We start from the raw sequence: 27,022 nt of genomic DNA on the forward strand, positions 1-27,022 counted from the left end.
TTTACTTTTTTTCCCTTAGTGTGGCACTACAATCTACTTCTCAGGCCACATTGAGAACAAATGTTCCAACTCTGGATACCAGTTGATATCCAACAATTGAATTCTAACAGTAACTACCCAAAGGTCATGCAGACCTCAGAATACAAGGTCTCAGTCCCTCTAGACTGCCTTTTCACCCCTATTGCAGAGGTCACTGCAGGCATGAGTCTCCCCTCCTTTTGACCGACTGGCTGTGAATCTGCTTCCTACCATCTTCTTAGGTTCAGTAATTTGCTGGAAGAATTCCCAGAACTCAAGAAAACAATTACGTTTAGCACTTTGTAAAGGCTAGCTATGTAGGAAGGAACATGGTGTTGCCATGCCCTTTGAAGGTTTACTACCCTTCTGGTACCCTTGTGTCATCACCAGCCTGAAAGACCTCCTAACTGAGGTTGCATTAGGTCGGCATGACTGATGATAGCATTAGCCTTTGTGCTGAAGCTCAATATCTAGTCCTTGTTCACTCTTGGGTTTTGGAGAATGAGACTTAGAATTTTAATCTTCTAATTGCTGGATTGGTTCCATTGGTACCCAGCCCCATCCAGAAGCTTTCTGACAAGTAGTTACCTCACTAGCATAAACTCAATTATGGTAAGAAAGGGGGCTTATGAATAACAAAAGATATTTCCACCACTCAGGACATCCCTCAGTTTTAGGAGCTCTTTACTAGGAGCCAGGAAATTATAAGCATGCTTAAAACTTCAAAAAATAGCCTCAAAAAAGAAGTAGAGAATTTCAGCAAAGAAATGGAAGATGCAAAGAAGAATTGAGTGAAAACTTTAGAACTGGAAAGTATAGTGATTAAAATAAAAAGTTGAGTGAATGGGCTCAGTGGTCGAATGAAGGGAACAAAAAAGTTTCAGTAACTGAAAGGTGAAAAAAATTACCTAATCTAAATAGTAGGGGAAAAATGGTCCCCAGGGACCTAAGAATTTCTGACAAAAGATCTAGCATTTGCTTTATCAGAATCCAAGATAGAAGAAAGAGGAATGGACTAAAGAATTAATGACTAAATTTGTCAAGAAAAGTAAATCTAGAATTCAAGAAGTTTGGTGAATTCCAAATAGAATAAATCTAAGGAACTCAATATCAACACATATATCATGATTTTAAACTCCTGAACATTAAAGACATCTTTAATATCTGAGTGCAATGATTTCATCTGGAGACCAGCCATTTAAGAGGCTGACGCAGGATGATGACTTGAGCCTAAGAATTCAGGACCAATACTGGACAATCTAGTGAGACCATCTGAAAAAAAGTGTCTAGAAAGGAGCCATAGAAAAATACCACCTGATCCGTAATGGGGAAATAATTAATATAATAGAAACTGCTGATATTGAAAAAAGAGAAACAATATGAAATAGATTTTTAAAGTAACTGTATGCATGTTAAGGAAATTGAATGCATAATTTTTAAAACTCCAGAAAAAGAAACTTAAGGGCTCAGATGTTTTTGATAGAGGATTCTAGCAAGCCTTTAAAGAAGTAGCATCAGTTCTACAGAATTGTGAAGTTAGTTTATCCTGATACCAAAAAGGGAATACCAAAAAGACCACAGAACAATATTTTATGACTGTGAAAATTTTTTAAAAATAATATTAACAAGATACAAAAATAATTGAACACCATGATCAAGTATGATTTATCTTAGAAATGCAAAATGAGTCAAAGATGTGAAAATTAAGATAAGCAAGATATCAGAATGGAGGACAAAACCTATATGATATGGAACCTCTATCCCAATAGAAAACCACAATTTTTATGAAATCTGAAAAGGAGTTCCTTATTCTGATAAAGTCTATCTATAAAAAACATAGATAATATTATACTTAAGGGTGAAAAACAAATACTTCAGGAACCAAATAAGGCTATTCATTTTTACTAATTCAACACAGGAAAAAATGTACAGAAACTAGCAATATAGTATAGAAATATGTGTACTACCAATGAACTGTCCACCCAGATTAACAGTTAATTATCAATAGAATGAGCATTTTAAGGAAAAAGTTAAGAAATGCAAAACTTAACACTGAAAACTATAAAAGAATTTAAAGAAGCTAAATGGCATTTATGTTGATGGGTTTATACTTAATAAATAGCAGCACTCACCAAATTGATTGCAGATTGAATGCTGTCTTTATCAGAATCCCAATATTGTTTATGTAGAAAGTGGCAAGCTGATTTTCAAATTCATTCAGAAATGAAAGGACCCAGTGATAGCCCAAACAGTGATAAAAAAGAAGAGTAAAATCAGAGAGCTCAAACTGCAAAGTTGCTGCAATCCAGATGGTGTGATACTAGCGTAAAGATAGTATATAGCAAAAAGATAGCATTTAGCTGAGTTGAGTGGAGTTAACAGTCCAGAAACAAACTATACAATTACAGTAATAAGGTTCCAGAACAATCTTTTGGGGGAAAAGATAACCTTAGCAGCTGTTCTAGGAAAATTGAAAGTCTTCATGCAAAGGAATGAACTTGAACTTCTCTCTCACACCATACCAAAAAGTGCCTCAAAATGGACCAGGTATCTAAACATACAAGCTAAAATTATAATCTTATAAAAACACATAGAAGTAGATGTGGCTGACCTTAGGTTAAGCAGTGTTTTCTTAAATACGAAACTAAGGCCAGTGTGGTAGTGCTTGCCTGTATCCCAGCACTCGGGAGGCTGAGGCTGGAGGTCACTGTGAGTTTGAAATCAGACTGGGCTACATAGCAAGACCCTGTCTCCAAAAACAAAACAACAACAACGAAAGCAAAAACCAAAACCATAAGCAATGAAAGAAAGAATATATAAACTGGATATCATCAGAATTAAAGGCATGTTCTTAAGAGAGTCTGTCAAGAATTAAACTACAGGCTTCTGAGTGGGAGAAAACATGCAAATCATGTACTAAGGGATTTATTTCTCAATTATATAAAGAATTGTTTTAATAAAAGGCCCAGTGTCCCAACTTAAAATATGCAAAGAATCTGAGTAGGAATTTCTTTAAAATAGACATAAATGTCTAGTAGGCACATGAACATGCCTTCAGCATCAAAACACCTTCAGGGAAATGCAGCTCAGAATGGCAGTGAGATAACAGGTCATACCCACTACTATGGCTAAAATAAAAAAGACGTATAGTAACACATGATGGCAAGAACAGTAAGAAATTAAGATCCTTTTATTTGCTGTGATGAATATAAAATGGAAGGCAAACTGCAGTTCCTCCAAAGGCTGTATGTAGCCTTACCATGTGAACTAACCACATCAACCTGAGACCCTGGAAGAATTCAGTACGATTTGCATTTAATGTTCATACGAACACTATTCTTAATATCCCAAAGTGGGACTAATCCAAATGTCCAGCAGTCATAAATATAATGTGTGATCAAAATATAGTGAGTGTGTAAATTAAAAACAATTACAGTAAAAGACACATTGCCACTAATCTCCCTTAGCATTATCACCCAGCCCTGCTTCAAACACATTTGTCCCATCTTCTTGCCACTTGCAGAAGTACTTTGGGAGGTCTCTTTCATGTCTTTACAAGGCCTGGTAGAAAACACAGTGACTGCTACTGCTGAGTGCGCCTCTGCCCAAAGGAAGGCTCATCAAATCCTTACGGAGTGTCCTGTTCACCTGGTTCTCCAGGGCGCACCATGCAACCTCTGACTCTTTCCCCAAAGACAGAATGACTGTGACTGTGAATCAGTTCAGGACATCAGGGTAGGCACAACAGAGCAACTAAAATCATAAAACGATAGAAATGGAGCTCGTACCTGTTGTCAGGAGAGGTGGCCGGGGAGAGGGTAAGAAGGTAACATAGGGCACATTGAAGCAATGGAAACATCTGTGTGTCTTGACCGTATTGATGCCAGAATCCTGGTTGTGATACTGCACTCTAGTTATGCCAGGTGTCACCTCAGGGAAACTGAGTAAGGAGCACGTTGGATCCCTACTATTTTTTTTAATTTTATGGAAAAAAGATAAAACACAATTTTGTAACAGAATAATAGGAGAATAACAATAGTTAATACATTACGTGTTGCTCAGTGTACAAGGTATGGGCATAAAAATTTCTCCAGTCAATATTAGCTCATCTTCCTTTTTAACAAATTAAGAGACAGTTACGTTATAACTAACTTGCATTTTTTCCTTTTCCTTACTGTCCTTTCCCCTTTCACCCATCCTAGTCCCTTTTTCCTTTTGATCAGTTTCTTCTCACTTCACAATATCTGTTGTACATTTTAGACCTTATTTGCTTTTTCAGTTTCTTATACCAGGAAAACAATAGGATGTTTACACATGTGAATCTGATTTATTTCACTTATGAGTATGATTTCAAGTTGCATCCATTTACCCATAAATGTCTCAAGTTGGCCTTCTTTATAACTGAGTAGTGGATCCCTACTATTTTTTACAAATGTGTTAGATCCACAGTGGTCTCAAAATAAAAAGCTTAATGAAAAAAATTACAGAAATAATGTCTACTATGGAAATGTACTATTTCCATATCAATACAGCATAGTAAGATTAAAGAGGTTATAAATAATATGAACATTCTGAGTTCATTTCTGTGTATATAAATCCAAGAAAAATCTAAGATGACTCTCATCCACCAGTATAAATTGATATATCCACTTTGAAGCACAGTTTGACATTTGCAGTGATGCTGATCATGTGCATTTTATGGGTGTGTGTATACACACACATACATACACCTGGATAGTATATACAGAAGCAACGTGTTTTACTATTTGACACACCTATTTCTTGGGCAGCTACTTTTTCATTCTTTCTCATGGTTGCAGTGTCAACTCTGCTGCAGAGAATCCTGTCCTTCTCATGTCTGTTTCTTTAATTTATCAGAAGGTATAGTGAGCAGAAAAGAAATACACATTCTGGCCCAGAAGGCAGTTCTGTTGCTGGTCACATTTCCTAGTGATGGCTTTTTTTTTTTTAATCAGTACTGGGGATTGAACTCACGACCGACTGCTTGCAAGGCAGGTGCTTATGCCACGGAGCTAAATCTCCAGCCCAGTGACAGCTTTTGACCTGACTTGTAGACATATTTCTTGTGTAGTTTTCTATTGTTTAATAAGCTTCTTTGCTATGTTAGTTTTGACAGATAATATTTATACTTAAATTTTAATGTATCTAAGCATTTTATATCATATTTCTAAATAAAGCTTGTTTCTTTAATATTAGGAAAGCCATGGCAGAAAAATACATCATGACAGCTGCAAAACTTATTGCTCCTGTGATTGAGACATCTTTTGCAGTAGGTTATGACTGGTAAGAAATTCAGTAAAACTGCATAAGTACAGAATTTTTGTAATTTATATTTTAATTTAAGATTAATGTTGATACTAAAATGATTATGAATATTGATTTGTTCTCATCAAAGAGAAAATATAAAGGTTTTTCTTGGTTACTTTTCTTTCATTGCTGAGACAAAATACCTGATGCCCCAAATTAAAGAAGGCTTATCTACCTCACAGTTTTTAGAAGTTTCAGTCCGTAATTAGTTGGCAGCTCTAAAGCAGGGTAGCATATGGCAGAGGGGCAACAGTTTAAGGCAGCACAAGAAAGCAAAATCAATAAAAGCAGTACTCGGAGGAGTGTAGAGAGCAGACTTTTTCTGTCCCTTATATTGTATGTAGTCTACCCACGCTAAGGTGGGTGTAGCACTCACACCCATAATCCCCACATTGGACCATGAAGCAATCACAAACCTAGAAGTCCATCTCCACTACTGTAGGAGGCACTGAGGGGCATCCAGACACAAACCATAAAAGGTTGATATAAGCCATTATAAAAGTTTTAAGATAGTTTTTTTATTGCTCATATCATTTTGTAATTAGTGCTCAGGTAATTGTGCTATCATTTGTTTTGATTGCTTCCTTTGTATAAATTGTATTAATATATTGTATGTAGTCTACCCACCCTAAGGTGGGTGTAGCACTCACACCCATAATCCCCGCATTGGACCATGAAGCAATCACAAACCTAGAAGTCCACCTCCACTACTGTAGGAGGCACTGAGAGGCATCCAGACACAAACCATAAAAGGTTGATATCAGCCATTATAAAAGTTTTAAGGTAATTTTTTTATTGCTCATATTATTTTGTAATTAGTGCTCAGGTAATTGTGCTACCATTTGTTTTGATTGCTTCCCTTGTATAAATTGCTTCCATTGTATAAGCTCCAGCCCATGCCTTCTTTTTTTAATCTTCTCTCGTGTCTGGCAGTAATGCTAAACTTTCCATCTAGTACTATACTTGATCTTAGCCAAAAGTCCAAGAAGCAATAAACTTTCTATCTAAATAATAGCACTCACATCTGAAGAACCTGTTTCTTGATATGTAATGCATTTGTTAGAGAGGAGTAGAGTTTTACAGTTGGAAAATTTTAGGTAATTTGAATAAATAAGTGGCTGAATTTTCTCTTCTATCTAGTGTACAGGAGCATCTCATAAGTTATTTCTGCGTGAATTCTTTCAGTGTCAGATTCATTTGTTGCATTTCTAACATTAAAGTTTATCAGTGGGCTAGGGATTTAACTCAGCAGCATAAGCACCTGCCTCACAAGCATGAGGTCTTGAGTTTGATCCCCGGTACCAAAAAAAAAAAAAAAAGTTTATCAAGTTATTCCTCATTACTGAATCCAGATCTGTTCCTCTTAAATGTATTAGCCTGTGTTTAAAGAGATAAATTGTGGCAGCTTTTTAGTGTGTATACTGATGCAGTAAAAGAAAAATCTAAGTAGATTTCACCCTCGCGTGCTTTTTACTGAGGTTCTAGATTTACTCTCACAATGCTTCATTCCAGCTTCACTTTTTTTTTTTTTTTTTTTTTTTTTTTGGTACTGCAGATCAAACTCACGACTGCACGCTTGCAAGGCAGGCACTTAGGCTGCTGAGCTAAATCCCTGGCCCTAAGCTTCACATTTTTAATGCAAATCCAGTGAACATAGTGACCTTAATAGATTTCTTATTATGATTATTAAAACTGCAGGAATCTTCAGGATTTCATGTGCAACCTAGAAAATGTCTCATTTCCCTATGTGTAAACTTGATAGGCACCCATTTCTTTAGATTGGAGCTGGCAGTTTTTCAGCAACTTTACTAGGTCTCAGATGAAAATCAAGGGAAATTTACATTTTAGTAGCTTTGATGAAAAATGTGTGTAGCCAGGTATAGTGGTACATGACTGTAATACCAGTATTAGGAAGGAACAGGCCAATCTGGGCAACTTAGTGAGACCCTATTTTAAAAAACAAAGAAATAAAGATGTTTATACATTTGTAAAACTTTCTTATGGAACTTTTTCAGAAATTGCAGTAGATGTATACATGTATATGTGTCTTCAAATTTTTCAGTAAAAGGGAAGCAGTTTTAAAGTTGAAAATTTATCTTCTGTCCTTTCAAATCAAGGTTTTTGAAGCTAGTTTCTGTTTAAAATTTTTAATGATGGTAATGGTACCATAAAAAGTGATTGCTAGTGTTTTGCTGGCTGTTAAATATTTCAGCCTATTAAAATCAGGAATATCAATATGCAGCTTTCAGAAGGTGATGGATATTATTAGTAAGCTAATTATAAAACCAGCAATTTTATACTTACTCTCCCTAAAAATAGGGTCATTAATTTACTTCTCTCAAGGTAGATTTTTAGTGAACATGTAGCTCAGGCCTGATGTTAAGTTTGTGCCTTAAATTGTGTCAAAAAAAATTTAGAGTTTAGTTTAAATTTATTGAACACTCCCTTGTTTCAGATACTTTATTATACCTGATACCTTATCTCAGGGAGTTGAACACAATCACAGCCTTTTTCTGTAGCTGAGAAAATTAAGTAGTAAAAATTCACCAACTTACTAAGGACAGATAGTCAAGGTCAGTGATTGTGTTTTCTGTTTTCATTTTTATTAGTACATGTTTGCAGTACATTATAATCATATTCCTTTGTGAGGAGATGAAAATGTATATATCACTTCTCAGTTCTTTCTTAAGGTCAGTGATGTTTAAGCTTTGTTTTCACAGGGATTACCTTGGTTACAGATAAGTACAGATGAGGGCTAGGGGTGTAGTCCAGTAGAATAGCCTGTGCTTAGTATGCACAGGAGGCCTTTGGCTTGACCCCGGCACTGCTTAAAAATTTCTTTTAGAAAGACAGATGATCAGCTTACCCATAGTCCCCCTCCCAGGGTCTGGTTTAGGGTTCTGAGGTTGGCGTGAGCAGCTGCATTGTTATCAAGCCCCCAGCTGATTCCTATCCGTATTACAATCATCGGGGTCAAAAATTCTGAATGCCTAGGTTGTGCTCTAGAATGATTAAATCAGAGTTTTGAGTGTTGGAACTTGGGTGTTGATCTTTCTAATATTCTGTGGGACTTGTATGAGATATATCCAGCAAGCAAACATGGCTGTACACTGTGCACTAATTCGTGAATGCCTACAAGAAACTTGTTGAAAGTGAAGGTTCAGTCAGTCTTGAATGGAACAGAAACATGTATAGTCTTCCCACTGCTTTCCCAGGAACTCCAATGTGCAGCCAGATGTGGAAGCCCACATCTATTATATGACTATTTCATTGAGAAACGGGAGAATTCCCCTGAATTGCAATTTTTCAGTATAAATTCTTGTGGCTTTCTTGCTGGATATCTGTTAATTTATTTGTAAACAATTAAATTATTTTAGCCATTTTGGTAAGCACATTTTGGTAAAGCACATATAAAAGTTGTACAAAACAGTAACATCAGCTCAATAAAATAATATATCACGAAAGCAAATACCCATGTAACCACTACCTAGTTTAATAAATGACATTTAAGAGTTTTTCATTTTGATGAAAAAGAAATGCCATGTTTGATGAAAGGAAGTGTTATTCCCCAAATTCAGAATCCAGAGTCCAGCTGAGAACCACAGACTTATGCTTCAATACAAATGGGAGCCAGGCCAGAGCATATGTGAAATGAAGGGACCTGTAGTCAGTGTGGGCTGGGAGAAACAGCCAGCCACACCTTAGAGAAGCCGCAAGTGTCTGGAGAAGCCCACCCTGCACCCCACTGCCTTCCTGGGAATCTGGGTTAGGAGAAACCTAGGTGCCTGACCTATCCCCCGATACCATGGACAGACAGCCAATATGGTAAGTGCCTAGGACCCCACAACCTGTCCGTTCAGAGAGACCCAGGAAAATGTCAAGATGAAGGAGCAAAAGGTAGTCTCTGGCCTCCAGCCCAAACAGAACAAGTCCAGGAGACATGGACAGGGAAGAAAGTGCAAGTCACACCCCTGAAATTTCTGAGATAATGGCAATTTGAAGTGAAGAAACTACTAATGAGTGCAAAAGAAATTAGATCAGAAATAATATCTCAGGTAAAAGAAGGAATGATAAACACAGCAAAAGGGTTGCTGAGTGCATCTGAAGATGACATAGAGTGAAAAAGAGGAGCATAAGAAAATGAGGGAAACCTTGAATGAATATAGAGAAAAATCGGAATCCATCACTCAATGTGATGTTGAGGAAATTAAAAACTCCACTGAAAGCTGGCAAAACCACTTGAAGCAAACTGAAGACGGACTTTCAGACCTTGAAGACAGGATGGCAATTGCAAAAGGAATGATCTCTTAAAAATAACAAGGGACCAGCAAATAACAATCCAATGGCTGCAAGATGATGCAAAGAAATTAGTTTAAGAGTGACAGGTATCAGTGAAAAAGCAGGAGTCAACACAAATGAGATAAAAAAGACTATTTACAGAATAGCAGAAAACTTCCCAAACATGGGAAAAAGACTTGACATACAGAAATTACAGGCATATAGAACTCCAACCAGCCATGATCAAAATAAACCTACATCCAGACATATAATAATCAAGATCCCAGAAATTTAGAACAGAATATTAAAGGCTGTTAGAGAAAAGAAACAGATCCCCTGTAAAGGAAAACCCATCAGAATCATGGCAGATGTCTCAACACAAACCCTCAAATCAAGAGCTTGGAGTAAAGTGTTTTAAATTCTGAAAGAAAACAACTTCCAATCCAGACTGATGTTCTTTGCAAAACTGTCTTTCAAAATTAATAGAGAAATAATATACTTCCATGATGAAGAACAACTTAAGGAATTCATGACTACCAAACCGACTCCATGAAGAGTACTGAAGGACATTCTAGAGAGAGATAAGTAAGACCAACGTTCCAGGGACAGCAGCAGAGTAGGATTGCTGAGTAGGGCAGACTGTTGAATGGAAGGAAAAAGTAGGGAAGCAATGGCAGGAAAAAAGCATTGTAGACACAAACAAATTCATGTTGGCCACAACAATTAATGTAGAAGGCCTCAATCAACCAATAAAAAGGAACACAGGCAGAGTGGTCAAGAAACAAGATCCAGTCCATGGGCCCTGCCACCAAGCTCCTGCAGAATGGTCAGCTGTCCACTGTCCAGTGGCTTGGCTGAACAAGTAGAGCTCACCCTCCAGGAGGGAGCCCAGAATGGCCAAGAAGAAGACGTCATTGTCGCCAAGGTTGGACAGAGGGAGCCTGAAGATGTGAATAAGAAAAACTTGGGTAAAGACACAGCTGCTAACTCTGTAATTGTTGAGAACACACAAAGGATAAGCAGGAGGAAATGCGTGACATGACCAAGCACATTCTTTCTTCAGACAGTATCTTAGAAAAGGTGACATGACCTACTAAGGCCCAGGCTAAGGATGTTGGAGAACCCCATGCGGAGACTGAAGAGGCAGCGGCCAAAGAAAGTGAAGGAAAAGGTCCTTGAGAAGGTGGAGGGAGCCCTGCAAAGCAACGCAGAAATTTCTCTCACAGCTGAGTCTGGTCAAGCAGCAGGAAAAGGCAAAGATGGAGAAACAGCATGAGAAGAGGAACCTCCCTAGCTTCCAAGTCTCCCACCAGCCCAGTCACCAGTGAGACTATATCACTCAAGGTTGGGCCGGTTGGTGAAAAAAGACCAGTTTCAAAAAGCCAAAGAGGATGAACTGGATGCTTTCGAGAAGAAAAAGGAGCAAAAGCCAGCAAAGGCAGACACAAGGAAGAATGAGAAGACCAAAGATGCCTCTGAGGGGTCCATGCTTTCTGATCAGCCTAGGAGCCTGTGGAAGCCACTGACAAGGCCAGATTGTCGGCTGCCGATGAGAAGGTAGAGCTGCCTTTGGAAGATCAAGTCAGTGGCATGCAGGGCCCTTCTGCTCCACTAGCAGCAGAAGTATTTGATGAAAAAGTACAAACCCTCCAGGAAGTTGTTGCTGAAGTCCGTGTTAGTGGTATGGAGAAGAAAGCAGAGGAGCAAGAACAGATGCAGGAGAACTACAAGCCTGGCCACCCAAAAACTGCCGGAAACAAATGCTCAAGTAACTCAGGAGGGTGAATTTGCTGAGGTGCTGGAAAAGACCAAAGAAGTGGGCACCTCTGGAGAAGACTACACCTGGAAAACGATGCTCCATGTGACAGGAAACCAGAAAAAAGCAGGGATAGCTTGTCCATCAACTGCAGAATGGATAAGAAAGGTATGGCCTTTTTATGGCGGAAAGCTTCTTAGCTACAAAGAAGGGTGATCATGTAGGTAAATGAGTGCAACTTGAGATCATGCTCTTGGTGAAATGGTTTACACTCACGTAGGTGAACATCATGTTGTCTCCCTAATATAAAAAACTGAAGGAGTTAGTAGGATCCAAAATGTACATACATACTGAAAAAGTGAAAGAGGAGGAAATGTCTAAACAAGGAAGGTGGTAGCCATTGTTAATTCCTTATTATCTTATTTCAGAGTCCTGTATCATTTTTATTGTTTTTTATTGGTTTTATTGCTTTATTTGGTTTGATTTTATTATATTTGGAGGCATAAACAGCTATTTCAAGGATAACAAGATGTAATAGTCATTGTAGACTTCTGTTATCTTGTTTTGAAGTGCTGTATCACTTTCATTGTTCTGTTTTGATTGGTTTTATTCTATTCTGTTTCGTTTGATTTTGTTAGGTCTGATGGTATGGGCAGCTACTTTGAAGATAATGAGGCATTGTGACAGCTATTGTTGATTTCCTATAATCGTGTTTTGAAGTCCTGTGTCACTTTCACTATTTTGTTTTGATTGGCTTTATTCTGTTTCATTTTGTTTGTTTTATTCTCTTAAAAATAAAAACAATTTAAGTGACATTTAAAGAAAAAGACATTAGCAGTACCTTACAAGGTCCTGATGTGGGTTACCATCTTCCCCACTCCAAAGCATGACCTCTAACCCAGCTTCTTTGGCAATCACTTCCTTGCTCTTCTGCTATTAAAGCTGAACCAGAGAATTGCGCCTTAGGTGCATAAGTGCACAGCAGTAATGAGGGTGCCATTCACCAAAAGTACGTGCAATTATTCAGTAATACTCATAGCATTTTTCAGAAGCTTGAACTACAAGCTACCACATGTCAATTAAGATTAGAATGGGTAAATGAAAGTGTTAACATTGTGAACTGTAACACAGCAATGAAAACAAAGAACCTCAGCTACATGCAAGGCCGTGGATAAGCCTTACAAAGTAAAAGAAACTGGGCTGGGGATTTAGCTCAGTACCTACCTAGCAAGGGCAAGGTCCTGAGTTTGACCCCTGGAATAACTCCAACAACAACAAAAGGTAAAAGAAACCATGCATAAAATCTTTTCCATGTTTTCTTCCCGAAGTTCTACCCTTCATGTTTCAATGATCTGCCTGGAATTTGTTGTTGTTCTGTTGTTTATAATATGAAGTAAGGTCAAGATGTTTTTTCTCTTTCTTCTCTTTAGTAGAGCTATTCAGCTGACTCAGCATCGTTTATGGAAAAGCTTGTGCTTTTGGTACTGCACTGTAATGTCATTTTTGGCATGTCAAGTGACAAGAAACAGAACCCTTGACAGATACGTTGGTAATTTGGTTTTGGATCTCCTACTCTTCAGAACTGCAAGAAATGAGTTTCTGTTTTTTCTAAATGAGCCACTTTCTATTATTTTTCTATAGCAGTGTTTAATGTAAGAGGACAATATAACTTCTCCACATTTATTTTTCAGAATTACCTTGACTATTCCTGTACCTTGTCATGTCCGTATAAATTTTAGAATCAGTTGCAATTTCCCCCCAAAAAAGGGGTTTAAAAAAATTAATAGGCTTAATTTTGGGGAACAGTTTTAGGTTCAGAGCATAATTTAACAGAATGTACAGAGAGTTCCCACGCACCCTCAGCTTCCCTCACCGTGACATCCCACAGCAGGGTGGTGCATTTGCTGTAACAGTGACCTGTGCAGACTTGGCATTATCATCCCACTACACAGTTCACTGGGATTGTCTCTTGTGTTGTATACTCAGTGGGTGCTGACAGATGCACATATCATATGGCTACCATGATGGTATCATCCAGAACAGCACTACTGCCCTGAAAATCCTTGTGCTCTATCTTTTCACTCCTCCCTTTCCCCAGAACCTTGGCAGCCATTGATTTTTTGTGCTTTCATGGTTTTGCCTTTTTCTGAAAGTCTATTGTTTAAGTTGTTCAGTATATAGCGTTTTCAGATTGAAGGACATCTTGGTTGTTTCTGAGTTTTGACAGTTATGAATAAAGCTATTATTCGTATCCATGTGTAGGTTTCCAAGTGAATATCAAGTTTTCAGCTTCTGTGGTAGATGCCAAAGAGTGTAAAGAGTAGGAAGAGTATCATGTGGGAAGAGTAGGTTTATTTTTTTAAGAAATTTTCAGCTATCTTCCAACACTTTGCTTTTTTGTTTTGTTTTGTGTTTTGCACTGGGAATCGAGCTGATGCCCTCATGCTTGCCACCCAGGCACTTTGCCCCTGAGCCATTTCCCCAGCCTGATTTTACATTTTCACCAGCAATTAAGGACAGTTTCTGTTACTCCACATCCTTACCAGCATTTATTGTTGTTAGTGTTTTGAATTTTGGGCTTTTCTAATGAGTATGTAGTGTACAGTGGTATTGCATTTTTTAAAATTTAATTTTTTATTAGTACATATTTACAGTACATAAGGATCACATTCATTGTGGAGGATTTAAACATGTACGTAACACATCTTAATTCATTGTTTTCCCTCCCTAACCCCTCCCTCCAGCCTTTCTTCCCATCTCAATTTAAAAAGTCCTGTTTCCATTTTTCCTTCAGTTCTTTTTTTCCGTTTAAGTTCCTTTTCCCTTCCTTCCCTCCAGGAGCCTCACCCATTCCTCGTTCCCCTTCCCATTTGAACAAGTTCCTCCTACATCCTAATGCCTCTCCTCCATTTTGTTCCTTATTTGTACTTTGAGTTTCTTATACAAGAGAAACAATTGCAGTGTTTTAAATTTGGAATTCCCTAATGATATTGAGCATCTTTTCATATCCTTGTTAGCAGTTGGGTATCTTCTTGGTCTGTTCAGATCTTTTGCCCAATTAAAAATGTTTGGCTTTGTTTGGTTTTCAGAGTTCTTTGGATATTTGGAACAATTGTCTTTTATGTGTTTTTCAACTATTTTCTCCTTCCCTATGGCTTTTTTTCCCTCATTCTCTTGATTTAGTAGAAAACTAATTGAGAATTCACTGTTATTCATGGATGAGGGCAGTGAGAATTGACATTGTTTCAGTGTGTGAATGTTCCAGTGTGTGAAGGGCATATCCCTTCATTTATTTAGATCTTCTTTTTTAATAATACTGAAGTTTAAATCCAGAAGTCTGCATATATCTTGTTCTATTCTTTTTTGGATGGTATTGTATAAATGTTAATTTTTTAAATTTACTTTTAAAATTTTATTTAAAGAAAGACTAAACAAAACAAGTAGAAATAATATATACTTTCAAAGAAAAAATAAACAGTAAGAAATTACTAGTTGATGATTACATATTGTCCTCTTACAAATAGTTATTCAAGATACAAAAGTGAAACATACAAAGTGGGAATTCAAACAGCGAGACTGCAAATGGTTCTGTTCAACTATCCAACAAAAACTTAGTAATATGGTTACCAATCCTATACACTTACAAGCATATGCAGTTATCCATATCTTCATTTATGTTGAGATTAAACCATAGCAGGCTAAAATCATTCTGAACAAAGAATAATAGTATTGCTAGATTTCACATCATGACACTATGGGATCAGCACTGGGTACTGTAGTGTCTGTTTTTCTTCAAAGTATTTGTTCATTTCATCATGTGTTATAAGATAGTTCTGGTAAACTGTTTATAGCTTCTACGCATGCATGAGTCTTAACATGTATTTCTAGCCTTTCTGTATTAGAGGGAGAAACAAAACAAAGCGAGACATAACAAAACATATTCCTATAAACACATGAAACGAAAAAGACATATAAAACCACTGTAAAAGGAGTTCTACAGTGGTTACTGCGTTGTCTCTTATTATCTTCAATATAGCAGTACATAACAATATTAATAACAATACAACTTTATAGATAGTGTAAAACTTCAAAAACAGGTAATAATTAAACCAGAGTGGGTATCACAATGAATCCTGTCATCTTCACTGTAGTTGCCTATACTCTCAGACTTGATACTATCAATCATAAGAGTTTTGAATAAAATCTGTTAATACCAAACAGCAATCAAACAAACCAGGATTAAGATTAGTCATGATAAAACAGTATAAGTTATACAGGGCTCCAGATTAAGCTACTAATAGGAAATTAAAGATGATTACTGTATTATATCCTGTTATTTTTGGGATAGGTGTCTGTGCCCTCAGATCTAGTAAAAGTAGACAAACTGGGACAGAATAAAATCTAAGCAGAGCAGTGCAAGTAATGTGAGTTTTAAATCCTGATACACTATTAACAATATCCTCTGCCATCTTTTTTAAGACTATTCCTCCCCTTTCACTCCCCCAGGGTGCACTGTGTATTTTTGGGTCTCACCAATAACCTCAGTTTTTAGTTGGGGGCGCAACCTGCTATTTACCTAAGTGGTTCCGAACCTTCTTCCTCCTGCACTTGATCTCTTGTTGTGTTCCTTTACCTATTGAAGCCTGTGTTTTGTGTTTCCATCCTATCTACAAATACTGGTTGAGTTGCCCCTATTACACTCTGTCACATAAAGTATTGTTTTCTCATATTTCATTTACAGTCTAGGTTAATTATATTTCCTATAAAGAGCATCTCAGTGAACCCTACCTCCTGATTACTCTGCCTGTGTTTCCCATTTTTTTCTTTTACTTTTTTTTTTTTTTAGTGTATCAAGGCCATCTATAGTAGAGATTATAGCCAACCTTCTCTGCCTCATTTCTGTTTGTGCTCTTTTTCTGCCATCAGTTGTCTGCTTTCTTTCTTCATTCCACTTTCTGCTCCATTCATTGATGCCTCTCTGCCACTGTTCCTAGAATCCTGGTACTTTTTTGTCTCTCTAGAATGTCCTTCAGTATTCTCTGTAGAGTTGGATTGGTGGTAGCGAATTCCCCCAGTTCCTCTTTGTCTTGGAAGCATCTTATTTCTCCATTAATTTCTAGAGACAGTTTTTCAGGGTACATTAGTCTAGATTGGAGGTTATTTTCTTTCAGGGCTTGGAATACTTCACTCCAAGCTCTTCTTGATTTGATAGTCTATGTTGAGAAGTCTGCGTGACTTTGATGGGTTTTCCTTTATAGGTGATCTGTTTTCCCTGACGGCTTTTAATATTCTGTTCTTATATTGAATTTCTGGGATCTTGATTATTATATGCCTGGGTGTAGCTCTGTTTTGGTTGTAGTTGGCTGGAGTTCTGTATGCCTCATATATCTGAATATCATTTCCTTTTCCTGTGCTTGGGAAGTTTTCCTTAATTATTTCTGTGAATAGCCTTTGTAGTTCCTTTGTTTGTACCCCTGCTTCTTCATTCACATTCTTTTTTTTTTTTTTTTTTTTTGGAATTCAGTTCTTTATATAGAGTCCCTCGTAGAAACAAAACAGAATTAAAAATAAAACAAAAAGAAAGGGGAGGGCAAAATTTAAAAAAGAAAAGGAGAGAAGTTAAGAGGACTCATTGCTTCTCTGATTTCTCTTTGGTCTCTTTTCCAGGGTCCTTATTCTCCTTTACAGACAGAGCTTCTAGCTTTTCAGCTACTTTTTCCGCATTATCATTTTTGCCCAGTCCTTTTTTTTTTTCTCTCTTCAATCTCTTTCCTGCATTCTTCAAACTTTGTTTTAAATTTTTGTGCATTTTCAGCATTTAGGAAGCGGATGGCAAGCAGCTCCGGCGTGGGGTACTCATCGACAAAGTCAGCATGGGTATTCCAGACCCAGGCACGGTCACTACCAGCATTTGGCTTAAGCTCCATCATGGGCTAGATATAGTGGTTGGCGCAGATCTTCAGGGTCTTGTCCCTCCTCATGAGGAGGCGAATGGTCCCCTTATCCTTATGCTTTAGGAGTTTGACGTCACCAGTGCCACATTCCTTCCACTCTGGGCTATCATTCTCTGAAGCAAATCGGAACAACTTTGCTCGCATTTTAAAAAGTTCTTCCTCATCTTCCTCCAGTGTTTTAATTTCTTGCTCGGGAAGAGAAACTATTGGTTCAAACTGGGGATCATGGTTGGACTCGTCTGCATTCTCAGTGGAGGTATCATGGTCCTCATGAGTATCCTTAGCGGCTGCCATGGGGACGCAGCGGTGGCGACTCGGCTAGCTCGGTCATTGCAGACTCCGCGGCCTCTAGGTGGCTACTGGTAGCCCCTGCCCCCCCCCCCCGCCCGTCTGCTCGCTCTTCCCTCCGCCCCACGACCCGAACCCCGACCCCTGACCCCGGTGGCGGGAAACGCCTCATTCACATTCTTTATTCTTAAGTTACAGATCCTCTTGTCATCTTCTAGCATTTGTATTGTTACTGCCTGTTTCCTTATTATTTTTAAAATTTTTTTCCTTTCAAGGCTGGGGATTTAGCTCAGCAGCATAAGCACCTGCCTGGCAAGCATGAGGTCATGAGTTCCATACCTGGTACCATTAAAAAAAAAAAAAGAAGAAATTTTTCCTCTCATGATCCCACATTGCAAACCTGTCTTCCAGTTTGGATAATCTATCCTTAGTTTCTTTCAAGCAGATTTGCCAGCTTTCAATGGAGTTTTTTATTTCCTGGTAATCTCTTTGAACCTGCTTCAAGTATTATATGTTTTCTTTATGTTCTTCATCAAATGTTTCTCTCCTTTTTTTTTGTGCTCCTCCATTCTTCCGTCTGTGTCTTCTTGAGAGGTGCTTAGCATTTCTCTTATTAATCTACTTATATCTTGCTTTCCTTGGTTAAATATTTCAGTTTTGAACTCATCTGTGAGATCCTAAAGATATCTCTATATGTCCACTGATGCCATGTCTGATATTGCAGGTTTGCTGTCCTTAATCTCTTTCGTATTTACCTCTCCTGGATCAATGTTCTCAGGGTTGGGGGCTGGGGACTTTTTCTTGTTGCTTCCTCTTCTCAAGTTTTTGGTTTCTTCCAAACAGGCCTATAGAGAAGGTCCCAGTCCCTTTCCTTGTTGGTTATGGTTCTTCTGATGCACACTAGCTAAGTAATCCTGCCCACTCCAGTGTATTATTTAAGTGCAAACAAAGGTGGCATATGCTGGCCCCTCTTCTCCAGGTCAGTCAACTTGCTGAGGCCTTCACTGCATTAGAATGCGCCACATGTAGAGAATTGGTTTGGGACAGCTTATTGGGTCTCAGCCAGGGGAGTGACCCAGGCCAAGCATACCTCACCAGTCTCGTCTGGGAAGGGCATAACTTACTGAAGTCACTGCTGTTCTTGCCAATCCTGCCCGATTCCAAAATGTCATCCCGTTGGTGGCCCGTTCCCATGGAAGGGTTTTGTACTTGGCACGAAAGTCAATGCAGGTCCCCTGCCAGCTTTGTTCTCCGTGGGGCTCACTGACCTCTGACTTCAGTGTGCCTGCACTTCATTGTGACTGCGGTTCCAGCGAATCAAAGTGGCAGGAATTCTGGCATGTAAGAGCATGGAATCTTAGCTGCCTCAATAGTAGCCCCGGGACTGCATGTTTGACTGGTTCTTTTCGCTTTACTTTCTTCCTGGGTCAAGAGAATCCATCTCCTTCTGTCCGGGACTCCCCGTGATGTATTATTTTGGCATCTGAGTTGTCTGTCTCAGGGAGCCTCTGTATTTTGCTCTTATCTATCTGCCATCTTTACCAGAAGCTCATACCTAACAAAGTGCCAGAGTCCATAGTGAGTTCCTCTGGTGCAGTTGCAAAGTCAGCACCTCAAGCAACAAGGGCAAGCGCTAACAGGGAAGGAACTCAGTTATGCAGAATACGGGCTTAGTCTGGAAAGTCTATATGTTAAATTTTAAAAGTTTAGTTTTCTATTTGTGTTTTATTCATAGATAGATATATAATTGATTTTTACATATTTTACAGTGGCCTTAATAAGGTGACTTAATTTGAATAGTTATTTTTAGATTCTTTTGGAGGATCTACATACACGTTTGTGTCATCTATAAATAATCACAATTTTATTTTCTTCCATCTGCTCTTTATATTTCTCTTTATTTGTTCATTCTCTTGCTCCAGTACACTGGCTAAGACATCTAGTTTAGTGCCAAAAAGAAGAGTCTGGTTATAAAGCACCCTTCATCACTGTACTGCTTTTTCTTTTTATAGGATGGTGGGAAGCTGTTCCATTTGTGATTCTCAGGGCCTGTTATAGTAGTTAAGGCTCAAGCTATCTGTACTCATATCAGACTGAATGTCTATAATATGCAAAAGTTTGCTTTTGGATTCTCTTTTGTTTTATATGACTGCTTCTATGCCAGAAACACACGATTTTGATTTACTACACCTTTGTGATAAGTTTTAAAATTAGGAGGTGTAAGTTCTTCAACTTTGCAGTTCCTTTCAGTGTTGTTTTTGTCTATTTGTGGTACCTTGAAATTTCACGTGAATTTCAGAATAGGTTTTTCTGTGTCTACAAAAACAAGTCATTGGAATTTCAATAGGATTACACTGAGCCTGAAGATTCAAGTGGTATTATCTTCACAGTATGGTCTTCCAGTCCATGAGCATGGGATATGTTTCCATATATTTATGTTTTCTTTCAGCAGTGCTTTGTAATGTTCATTGTATGTCTTTACCTCCAAGGCTATGTTTATTCCTAAGTATTCAAGTATGAAATTGTGTTTTCAGTAGCCTTTTCTGGTTGTCCATTATTAGCATGTACAAATACACCTGAATTTTGTATGTTGACTTTGTATCTTGTTATTGCTTAGCTTCAAAGAAGTTGCACATTTTCTACTACATTTTTCCAATTTGTTGATTTCTACTGTAATCTCATTGTAATCAGAAAACACATGCTGAATGATTTCAACCCCTTGAACTTTGTTGAACCTTGGTACATCATGCAAATGTGCTTCAAAAGGGCTAATGTTCTGTTATAACAGGATTAATGTCCTGTGTACATCAGGTCAGGTTTCTTACTGTTTTCTACTTATGCTTTTTTATTTTTGTTTGCTTATTCGTTCAACTATTGAGGGAAATGAGTTGATATTTTTTACTATGATTATAGTTTCACATTTCTTCCTTTAGATTTATTAATTTTTGTTTGAAATAATGCTTTGAAGCTATGTTGTTACACATGTATAGATTTTTTTTAAATTTTATTTTATTTAAGGAGAAAAGAAGAAAAAAAAACAGTGAAAGGGTACAAGTTATACAGATTTACAGAGGAAAAAAAATGAACAATAGGATATCACTAGTTAATGGATTACATATTGCCATCTTAGAATCAATTGTTCAAGTCACAAAATTAAAGCTTGTAGAGTGGACATTCCAACAATGACACTGCAAACAGTTCTGTTCAATGATCCAATAAAACTCTGTGATATCATTTTCTATCTTATACACTTAAATATACATGCAGTTATATAGTTTAGAGCACTTTCTTTTCCTCTCTTTTGTACAATGACTATTACACATTTTGTGTTTCATTGCTCCCACGGTTCTTATTGCTTTTTTGGAAGAGAGTAAAACCAAATGTGACATAACAGAACAGAATCGGTCAAGTCAAAAGGGTGGACATAATAGATAATGTAAAAACATAATAAAAGGTGATCAACAATGGTTACCATAATGCCTCCCGCTATCTCTAATAGAATTGCCTGTATCATTAGTTATAACACAATTGAACAAAACAGTAAAGAACAAAACCGATAAAACCAAAACATTGGAGACATTGTAGGTCTTCAAAAGTAGATAAAAGTCAACGAGAATGGGCATTATAATGAATCTCATTATCTTCACAGCTGATGCCTAAACTTTCGAACCTGATACTATCCAGCAAAACAGAATAGGGGAAAATCAGTCAAAAACAAGATGGTGAGAGTAATACAGGGCTTCAAATCGAGATAATAGAAAGTCAAAGTGGGTTACTATAATATATCTTGCTATTTTTTTCCCTTTAATTAAACGGATAAAAAAAATAAAAAAGTAAATAATGGAGTGGAGATTGAGATAAAAGAGGGCATAACAGTGAAACAGTGCAGATCAAAACATAACCATTTAAGCAGAATAGTGTTTCACCACCAGATAATTCTGACCTAAAAGTAGTTACCATATTGACTCTTTCCTTGAAGTCCTTGAGTACAACTTCGTATACTGTAGCATTAAGTATATCAAAACAATGTAAAACCATTTAAGAGAATGACAGCATTACAGAGTATTTAGAATCGACTAACAGAAAATGAACAATGGTTTCTGTATAATCTCCTTGTCTTTAAAAGGTTTTTGCTTATACTATTGTACATAATAACATCCAATAAGATACAACCTATTTGGACCATTGGAGACAGAAGAACAAAAGCTAGATGAGACTTCAAAACAAGATGATACTAAATCAGTATTACCTATTAAGATGTCATTTTCTCTAAAATAGCTGTTCCTATCATCCAATCTTCTCTGTCTCATTTCTGTTGAGCTCTTTTTCTGTCAGTAGCTGTCAGTTTGTCTTCTTCATTTTGTTCTCTGCTCCATTCGTTGTGGCCTCCCCGCCACTATTTCTGGGTTCTTTGTATTTTTCTTTTTTTTTAGAATATCCTGCAATACTTTCTGTAGAGTTGAATTGGTGGTTGCAAGTTCCCCCAGTTCCTCTTTATCCTGGAAGCACCTTGTTTTTCCATCAATTTCCAGGGACAGTTGTGCAGGATATCTCAATCTTGGCTGGAGATTATTATCTTTCAAAGGTTGAATTATTTCCCCCCACGCTCTTCGTGATTTGATGGTTTGTGCAGAGAGATCTGCTGTAATTCTGATGGGTGTTCCCTTGTAAGTGGTCTGTTTCTTGTCTCTGGCAGCTTTTAATATTCTGTTCTTGTATTGAATTTCTGGAATTTTTATTATTATATGCCTGGGTGTTTCTCTGTTTGGGTTGTAGGTAGCTGGGGTCCTATATGCCTCATACATCTGAGTATCTTTACCTTTTGCTAAATTAGGAAAATTCTCCTGGATTATTTCTGTGAGTAGCTTTTGTAGTTCACTTGTTTGTGTCCCTACTTCTTCTTTTATGTTCTTAATCCTTAAGTTATGGCTCCTCTTATCATCTTCTTGTCTTTGTATTATTGCTGTTTGTTTCTTTGTTATTTTTAAGAAGTTTTTCATTTCATTCTCCCATATTACAAGTCTGCCCTCCAGATCAGATATTCTGTCCTTAGTTTCTTTCAAGCTGTTATGCCAGTCTTGGATAGACTTCTTAGTTTCTTGATAGTCCCTTTGAACCTGCTTCACATATTCTATGCTTTCTCTGTTTTCTCCATCAAACAATTCTCCCCTCTTTTTCTGTTCTTCCATTCCACCATCTGTTTTTTCCTGGGTGGTGCTTAGCATTTCTCTAACTATTCTGCATACTTCTAGCTTCAGGTCGTTGATAACTTCATTCCTGAATTGGTCTATGAGACTCTCTATATGGCGCTTAATGTCTATTGGTGCGGTGTCCGCTATTGCCTGTTTCTCAGAATTGGGGGCCGAGGAGCCTTTCTTGTTGCTTCCCTTCCCCATATTCTCTGTTTCTTATATATGCAAGCTTATATGAGGGGCCCAGCTTCTCTCCCTGTCAGCCACAGCCTGATCGAGTTGCGCCGGTTAGGTGTTCCCGCTCACCGCTGCGCACCAGGCAGCCTACGCGGGGCCCGCCCCTCCTGGCCACCGTCAGGCTCTGGGATCTGGGTTGGGCTAGCCTACTGGGTCCGCTGGCAGTGTCACTCAGGCCAGGCACTTTTCACCAATCCTGCCCAGAGGGGGATGTGTGGCTGGAGTCGCCACCGCGCCCTGCTCCTGCAGGACTGCTCGGGCCCGGAAAGTCCGCTGGAGTCAAACTGTGGTGGAGTGTCAGTTTCTCTCACTCTCCTCACCACTAGTCAGTGCACACCTCCCTGCCCATCCTGTTTTCGACTCCGTTCGCAGATTGTCGTTCTCAGAGCTTCCGCGCGTCTCTCTCCTTGCCGAGCCGATGTAGAGGCAGCCAGCAGCCGCGGCGGGAAACCCAAATCGCGGCTTCCAATGGTGCGGGGTCCAGCCTCCACACCGAGGCTTTTCTGTTCCTGTTTTAGCACCAGGACTGCATTCCAAGTTGGTTTCTCTCAGCCCAGTTCGTTCCTGAGTCAGCAGAGCATATCTCCACCTGCTTATTCTCTGTAGTCCACACCATTCCTGGCTTCTGAGCCTAGTTTTTCAGAGAGCCTCCGGTAGTTGCTGTTATCTGTCCGTCATGTTCTCCCGGAAGTCCACATGTATAGATTTAAAATTGAGATATATCCCTAGCTGATTAAGCCCTTTATCAGTGTGAAGTATCTCTTATTACTTCTAGGAATATCTCTTGTTTTAAAGTTCACTTTATCTGCTTTCTTTTGAATTTGAAGTATCTCATCTTTTTTTTACTCATCTTTGTATGTCTCTTATAAGAAGCACAGAGTTGCGTGGTCTTTTAAAATGTATTCTGAAGGGGCTGGGGATTTAGCTCAGCGGCATAAGCGCCTGCCTTACAAGCAGGCAGATGTGAGTTCGATCCCCGGTACCATTAAAAAAGGAAAAAGACCAAAAAAAAAAAAAAAATCTCTTTGGGCTGGTTTTAGCCCAGCGGTTCCTTCGAGTCTGGCTTCCCAACCACCCAGGCCAATTGGTCCCATGGTTCGAGACCCGCAGGAGCTCTCCAAAATAAATAAAATAAAAAATGTATTTTGAAAATCTCAGTCTGTCTTAGTTACTTTCCTGGTCACTAGGGCAAAATACCCAACACTTGCAGTTTAAGGGAGTGGTTTATTTTGGCTTATGTTTTAATAATCTGAATCGCTCATGGTTGGCTGGCAAGATGGCATGCACAGGGGCACGGCAGAGGAGTAGCTGCAAGTCATCGCATTTAGGGGGCAGTGAGAGTGCAGCGGGGAGCTGACAATGGAGATTAACCCTTCCAGGTCTGATCCCCAGTTCCTGCCTCTTCCGAGCAGACCCCAGGTCCTACTAGCAAGGCAGCTATAAACCCAGTAATGCAGTCACCTGAAAGGTGTGGGAGGCTGTTAGAGGAGATCCCAGTGTTACTGTAAGGTGTTACCCATTTAGCTTCCTATGTCCTGTGTTACTTTTTTCTATTTGCTTCTCATTTTTTTGTTTCTTTTTCTCTTTCACTGCCTGTTGTTGTTAAGTATTTTTAATTATTCCAGTAATATTTTATTTTCCCCTTCATTGTAAATTTGTTTACTATTTTTAAAGTCATTACTATACATTGTTTTAATGTATGTTAGACTATAATATGTTGTTGTGCATTCATTACATGTTACTGTATAATACAAATTATTACTTTTATTATTTCATTGATGATAGAACTTTAGGATATCTTAACTACATTTTCTTCAGTGTCATATCTTTTGTATATTTTTGTCAGGCATCTTAAGTTGTAAGATATTTTGTCCCATTGATTCTGCTCTAAAATCAGGGTCATAACCCATGGAATTAGTTTCAAAACCTCTATTTGAAAAGTGTATTCTAAAGTTCTATAAGACTTTTCTTGCCATTACAGTGATACGAGTGAAAAAATACAGAAACAACTTCACCTCCTAGAAACTAAAATCATTTTGACAGTTAATTTAAAAAAGAATGTAGTGAGGCTAAGGAATTAGCTCAGCAACACAGCACCTGCCTGGCAAGCACGAAGTCATAAGTTCAATCCCTGGTACTAAAAAAAAAAAAAAAAAAAAAAAGAATATAGCTATCAATCCAATTTTTTCCTTACAATGGCATAAGCAGTTACCAGCAACATGATGTCTCAGTGATCCATGCACTCCCATGTTTATGCAGCCCTATTCATAATAGCTACATTTCGGAAGTACCCTATATGTTGCCAACAGACAAAGAATATGTGGTATTTATACAAAATAAAGAATAGGTGGTATTTATACACAATAAAGAATATATGGTATTTATATACAATAAAGAATATGTTGTATTTACACACAATGCCAGGAAAAGGATAAACAAGTCCCTTGTAGGATAGTGGGTGCACCTTGAGACCATGATGCTACGCAAGTAAATCAGGCACACAGATTTAAACATTACATGATTTATATGAAAGGCCTAAACTATAAAGAGCAAAACAAAGCTAGATAATAGGAAGTAGAGAAGTTGTTCTCAAATGGGAGGGTGATCAGGAGATAAATGGGAAGGGAGGGGAAAAAGAAGGGATGAAAAAGGAATTAAGAATTGTTGTGCATGTGTGCCAACGCCACACAAGTAATGCAGGCATTATGTCCTACAAACATGCACTAATAAAAAGATAAACTCAACTTTAAAATATTAAAAAATAACTAGGACTGACAACAGAGAAATAAGAATTGAATTAGCTTGTAGATCTGAAGACTTCTGTGCCTTAACTCCTGCACTGGAGGGAAGCAGGTGGTCATCCTTATAGAGCACTGGGCACTTCACAAACTCTCTAGATTAGCGTAGCCAAATGGAGTGCCCGGCTGGCACATGCACAGCCCTGGTCAGATCCCAACATGAAAACAGAACAAGGAAAACACCCTAACATCACTTGCAAGAGAACTACCATCATAAGTACATTAAAACATGAAACCAGGCGACTTTCTAATGCTCTCCTCTTTTGTAGGTGTGTGGAGGTAGTGAAAGCATCTCAGTACGTGGAACTAGCCAATGATCTGGAAATAAACAAAGCAATTACCTACTTGAGACAAAAAGATTTTAACCAAGTAAGTTTGGAGGTTAATTCTTAGTGGCATTTTGTATGTTAATTAGTTAAAGCAGTGCACACAGGGAACCTTAGTTATAGCATATTCTAAAGTTGAGTAATAATTTGTATTTCTGTCAAAATTCTCATTAATACTGTTTTAAACTTTAGTATTAGCCCATTGTCTGTTTCTTGAAATGTAAATATTTACTTTATGTGGTCACTAAACTGCCAGACCTTATCCTAGTCCAAGGATGAACTTTCCCTTAGAGATTTTAGCTGCTCCGTTTTTCAGTGGAGATAAAGTGAAGCAAACTGGCCTGAATTATCTCACTAGAGTGATCTTTGAGGCAGAATATACCTTTTTTTTTTTTTTTTTTGGTATTGGGGATCAAACTCATGACTTCATGCTCGCCAGGCAGGCACTTGTGCAGCTGAACTAAATCTCCAGCCCCCTAGAGTGATCTTTGGATAAAAAAGTAAAATAATCTTCCTAGGTATGACATTGCATGGTTGTCACCCCAGCATTTGGGAGGCTAAGACACGAATATCACCAAGAGCCTTCAAGGACAACCTGAACTACATAAGCAAGGCCCCCTCTTAAAGCCCCCTCCAAAAACATTTTTGAGTTAGACTGTTACAGATAATGAAATAGGAAACTCATGTTTACCAATTCCTGTTATCATCAGCAAATGAGAAACCACCTGGACACAGGCTTTATGTGCACAAAAGACTGGGTTTGTTCTGTCTGGGGACAGAACAAGATTGTAAATGGTTTCAGCAGCTGGCCAGAGGAGAAATTAAGTTTTTATAGGGTTTGGGAGCT

At 38.2% G+C, this 27,022-nt stretch overlaps 1 protein-coding gene and 1 pseudogene across 5 annotated transcripts in view; one reads left to right on the forward strand and one right to left on the reverse strand.

Annotated features, from left to right (window-relative positions):
* Ift88 (intraflagellar transport 88) overlaps positions 1-27,022 on the forward strand; it is a 134,733-nt gene that overhangs the window by 36,835 nt on the left and 70,876 nt on the right. For all 5 annotated transcript variants that reach the window (XR_010041716.1, XM_003477388.5, XM_013141185.3 and 2 more), the window contains 2 exons: positions 5,236-5,322; positions 26,119-26,218. Coding sequence is in view for 4 of the 5 variants with exons in the window: in XM_003477388.5 (XP_003477436.1) it covers positions 5,236-5,322; positions 26,119-26,218 (187 nt within the window). In the remaining variant the exon portion in view is untranslated. The remainder of the gene's footprint in view (positions 1-5,235; positions 5,323-26,118; positions 26,219-27,022) is intronic.
* On the reverse strand, positions 16,872-17,705 carry LOC106025162 (ran-specific GTPase-activating protein-like; annotated as a pseudogene).

Source organism: Cavia porcellus, unplaced genomic scaffold (genome assembly GCF_034190915.1).
Source record: "Cavia porcellus strain 051 isolate PalLab524CR breed Dunkin Hartley unplaced genomic scaffold, mCavPor4.1 scaffold_21, whole genome shotgun sequence".
Classification (NCBI taxonomy): domain Eukaryota; kingdom Metazoa; phylum Chordata; class Mammalia; order Rodentia; family Caviidae; genus Cavia; species Cavia porcellus.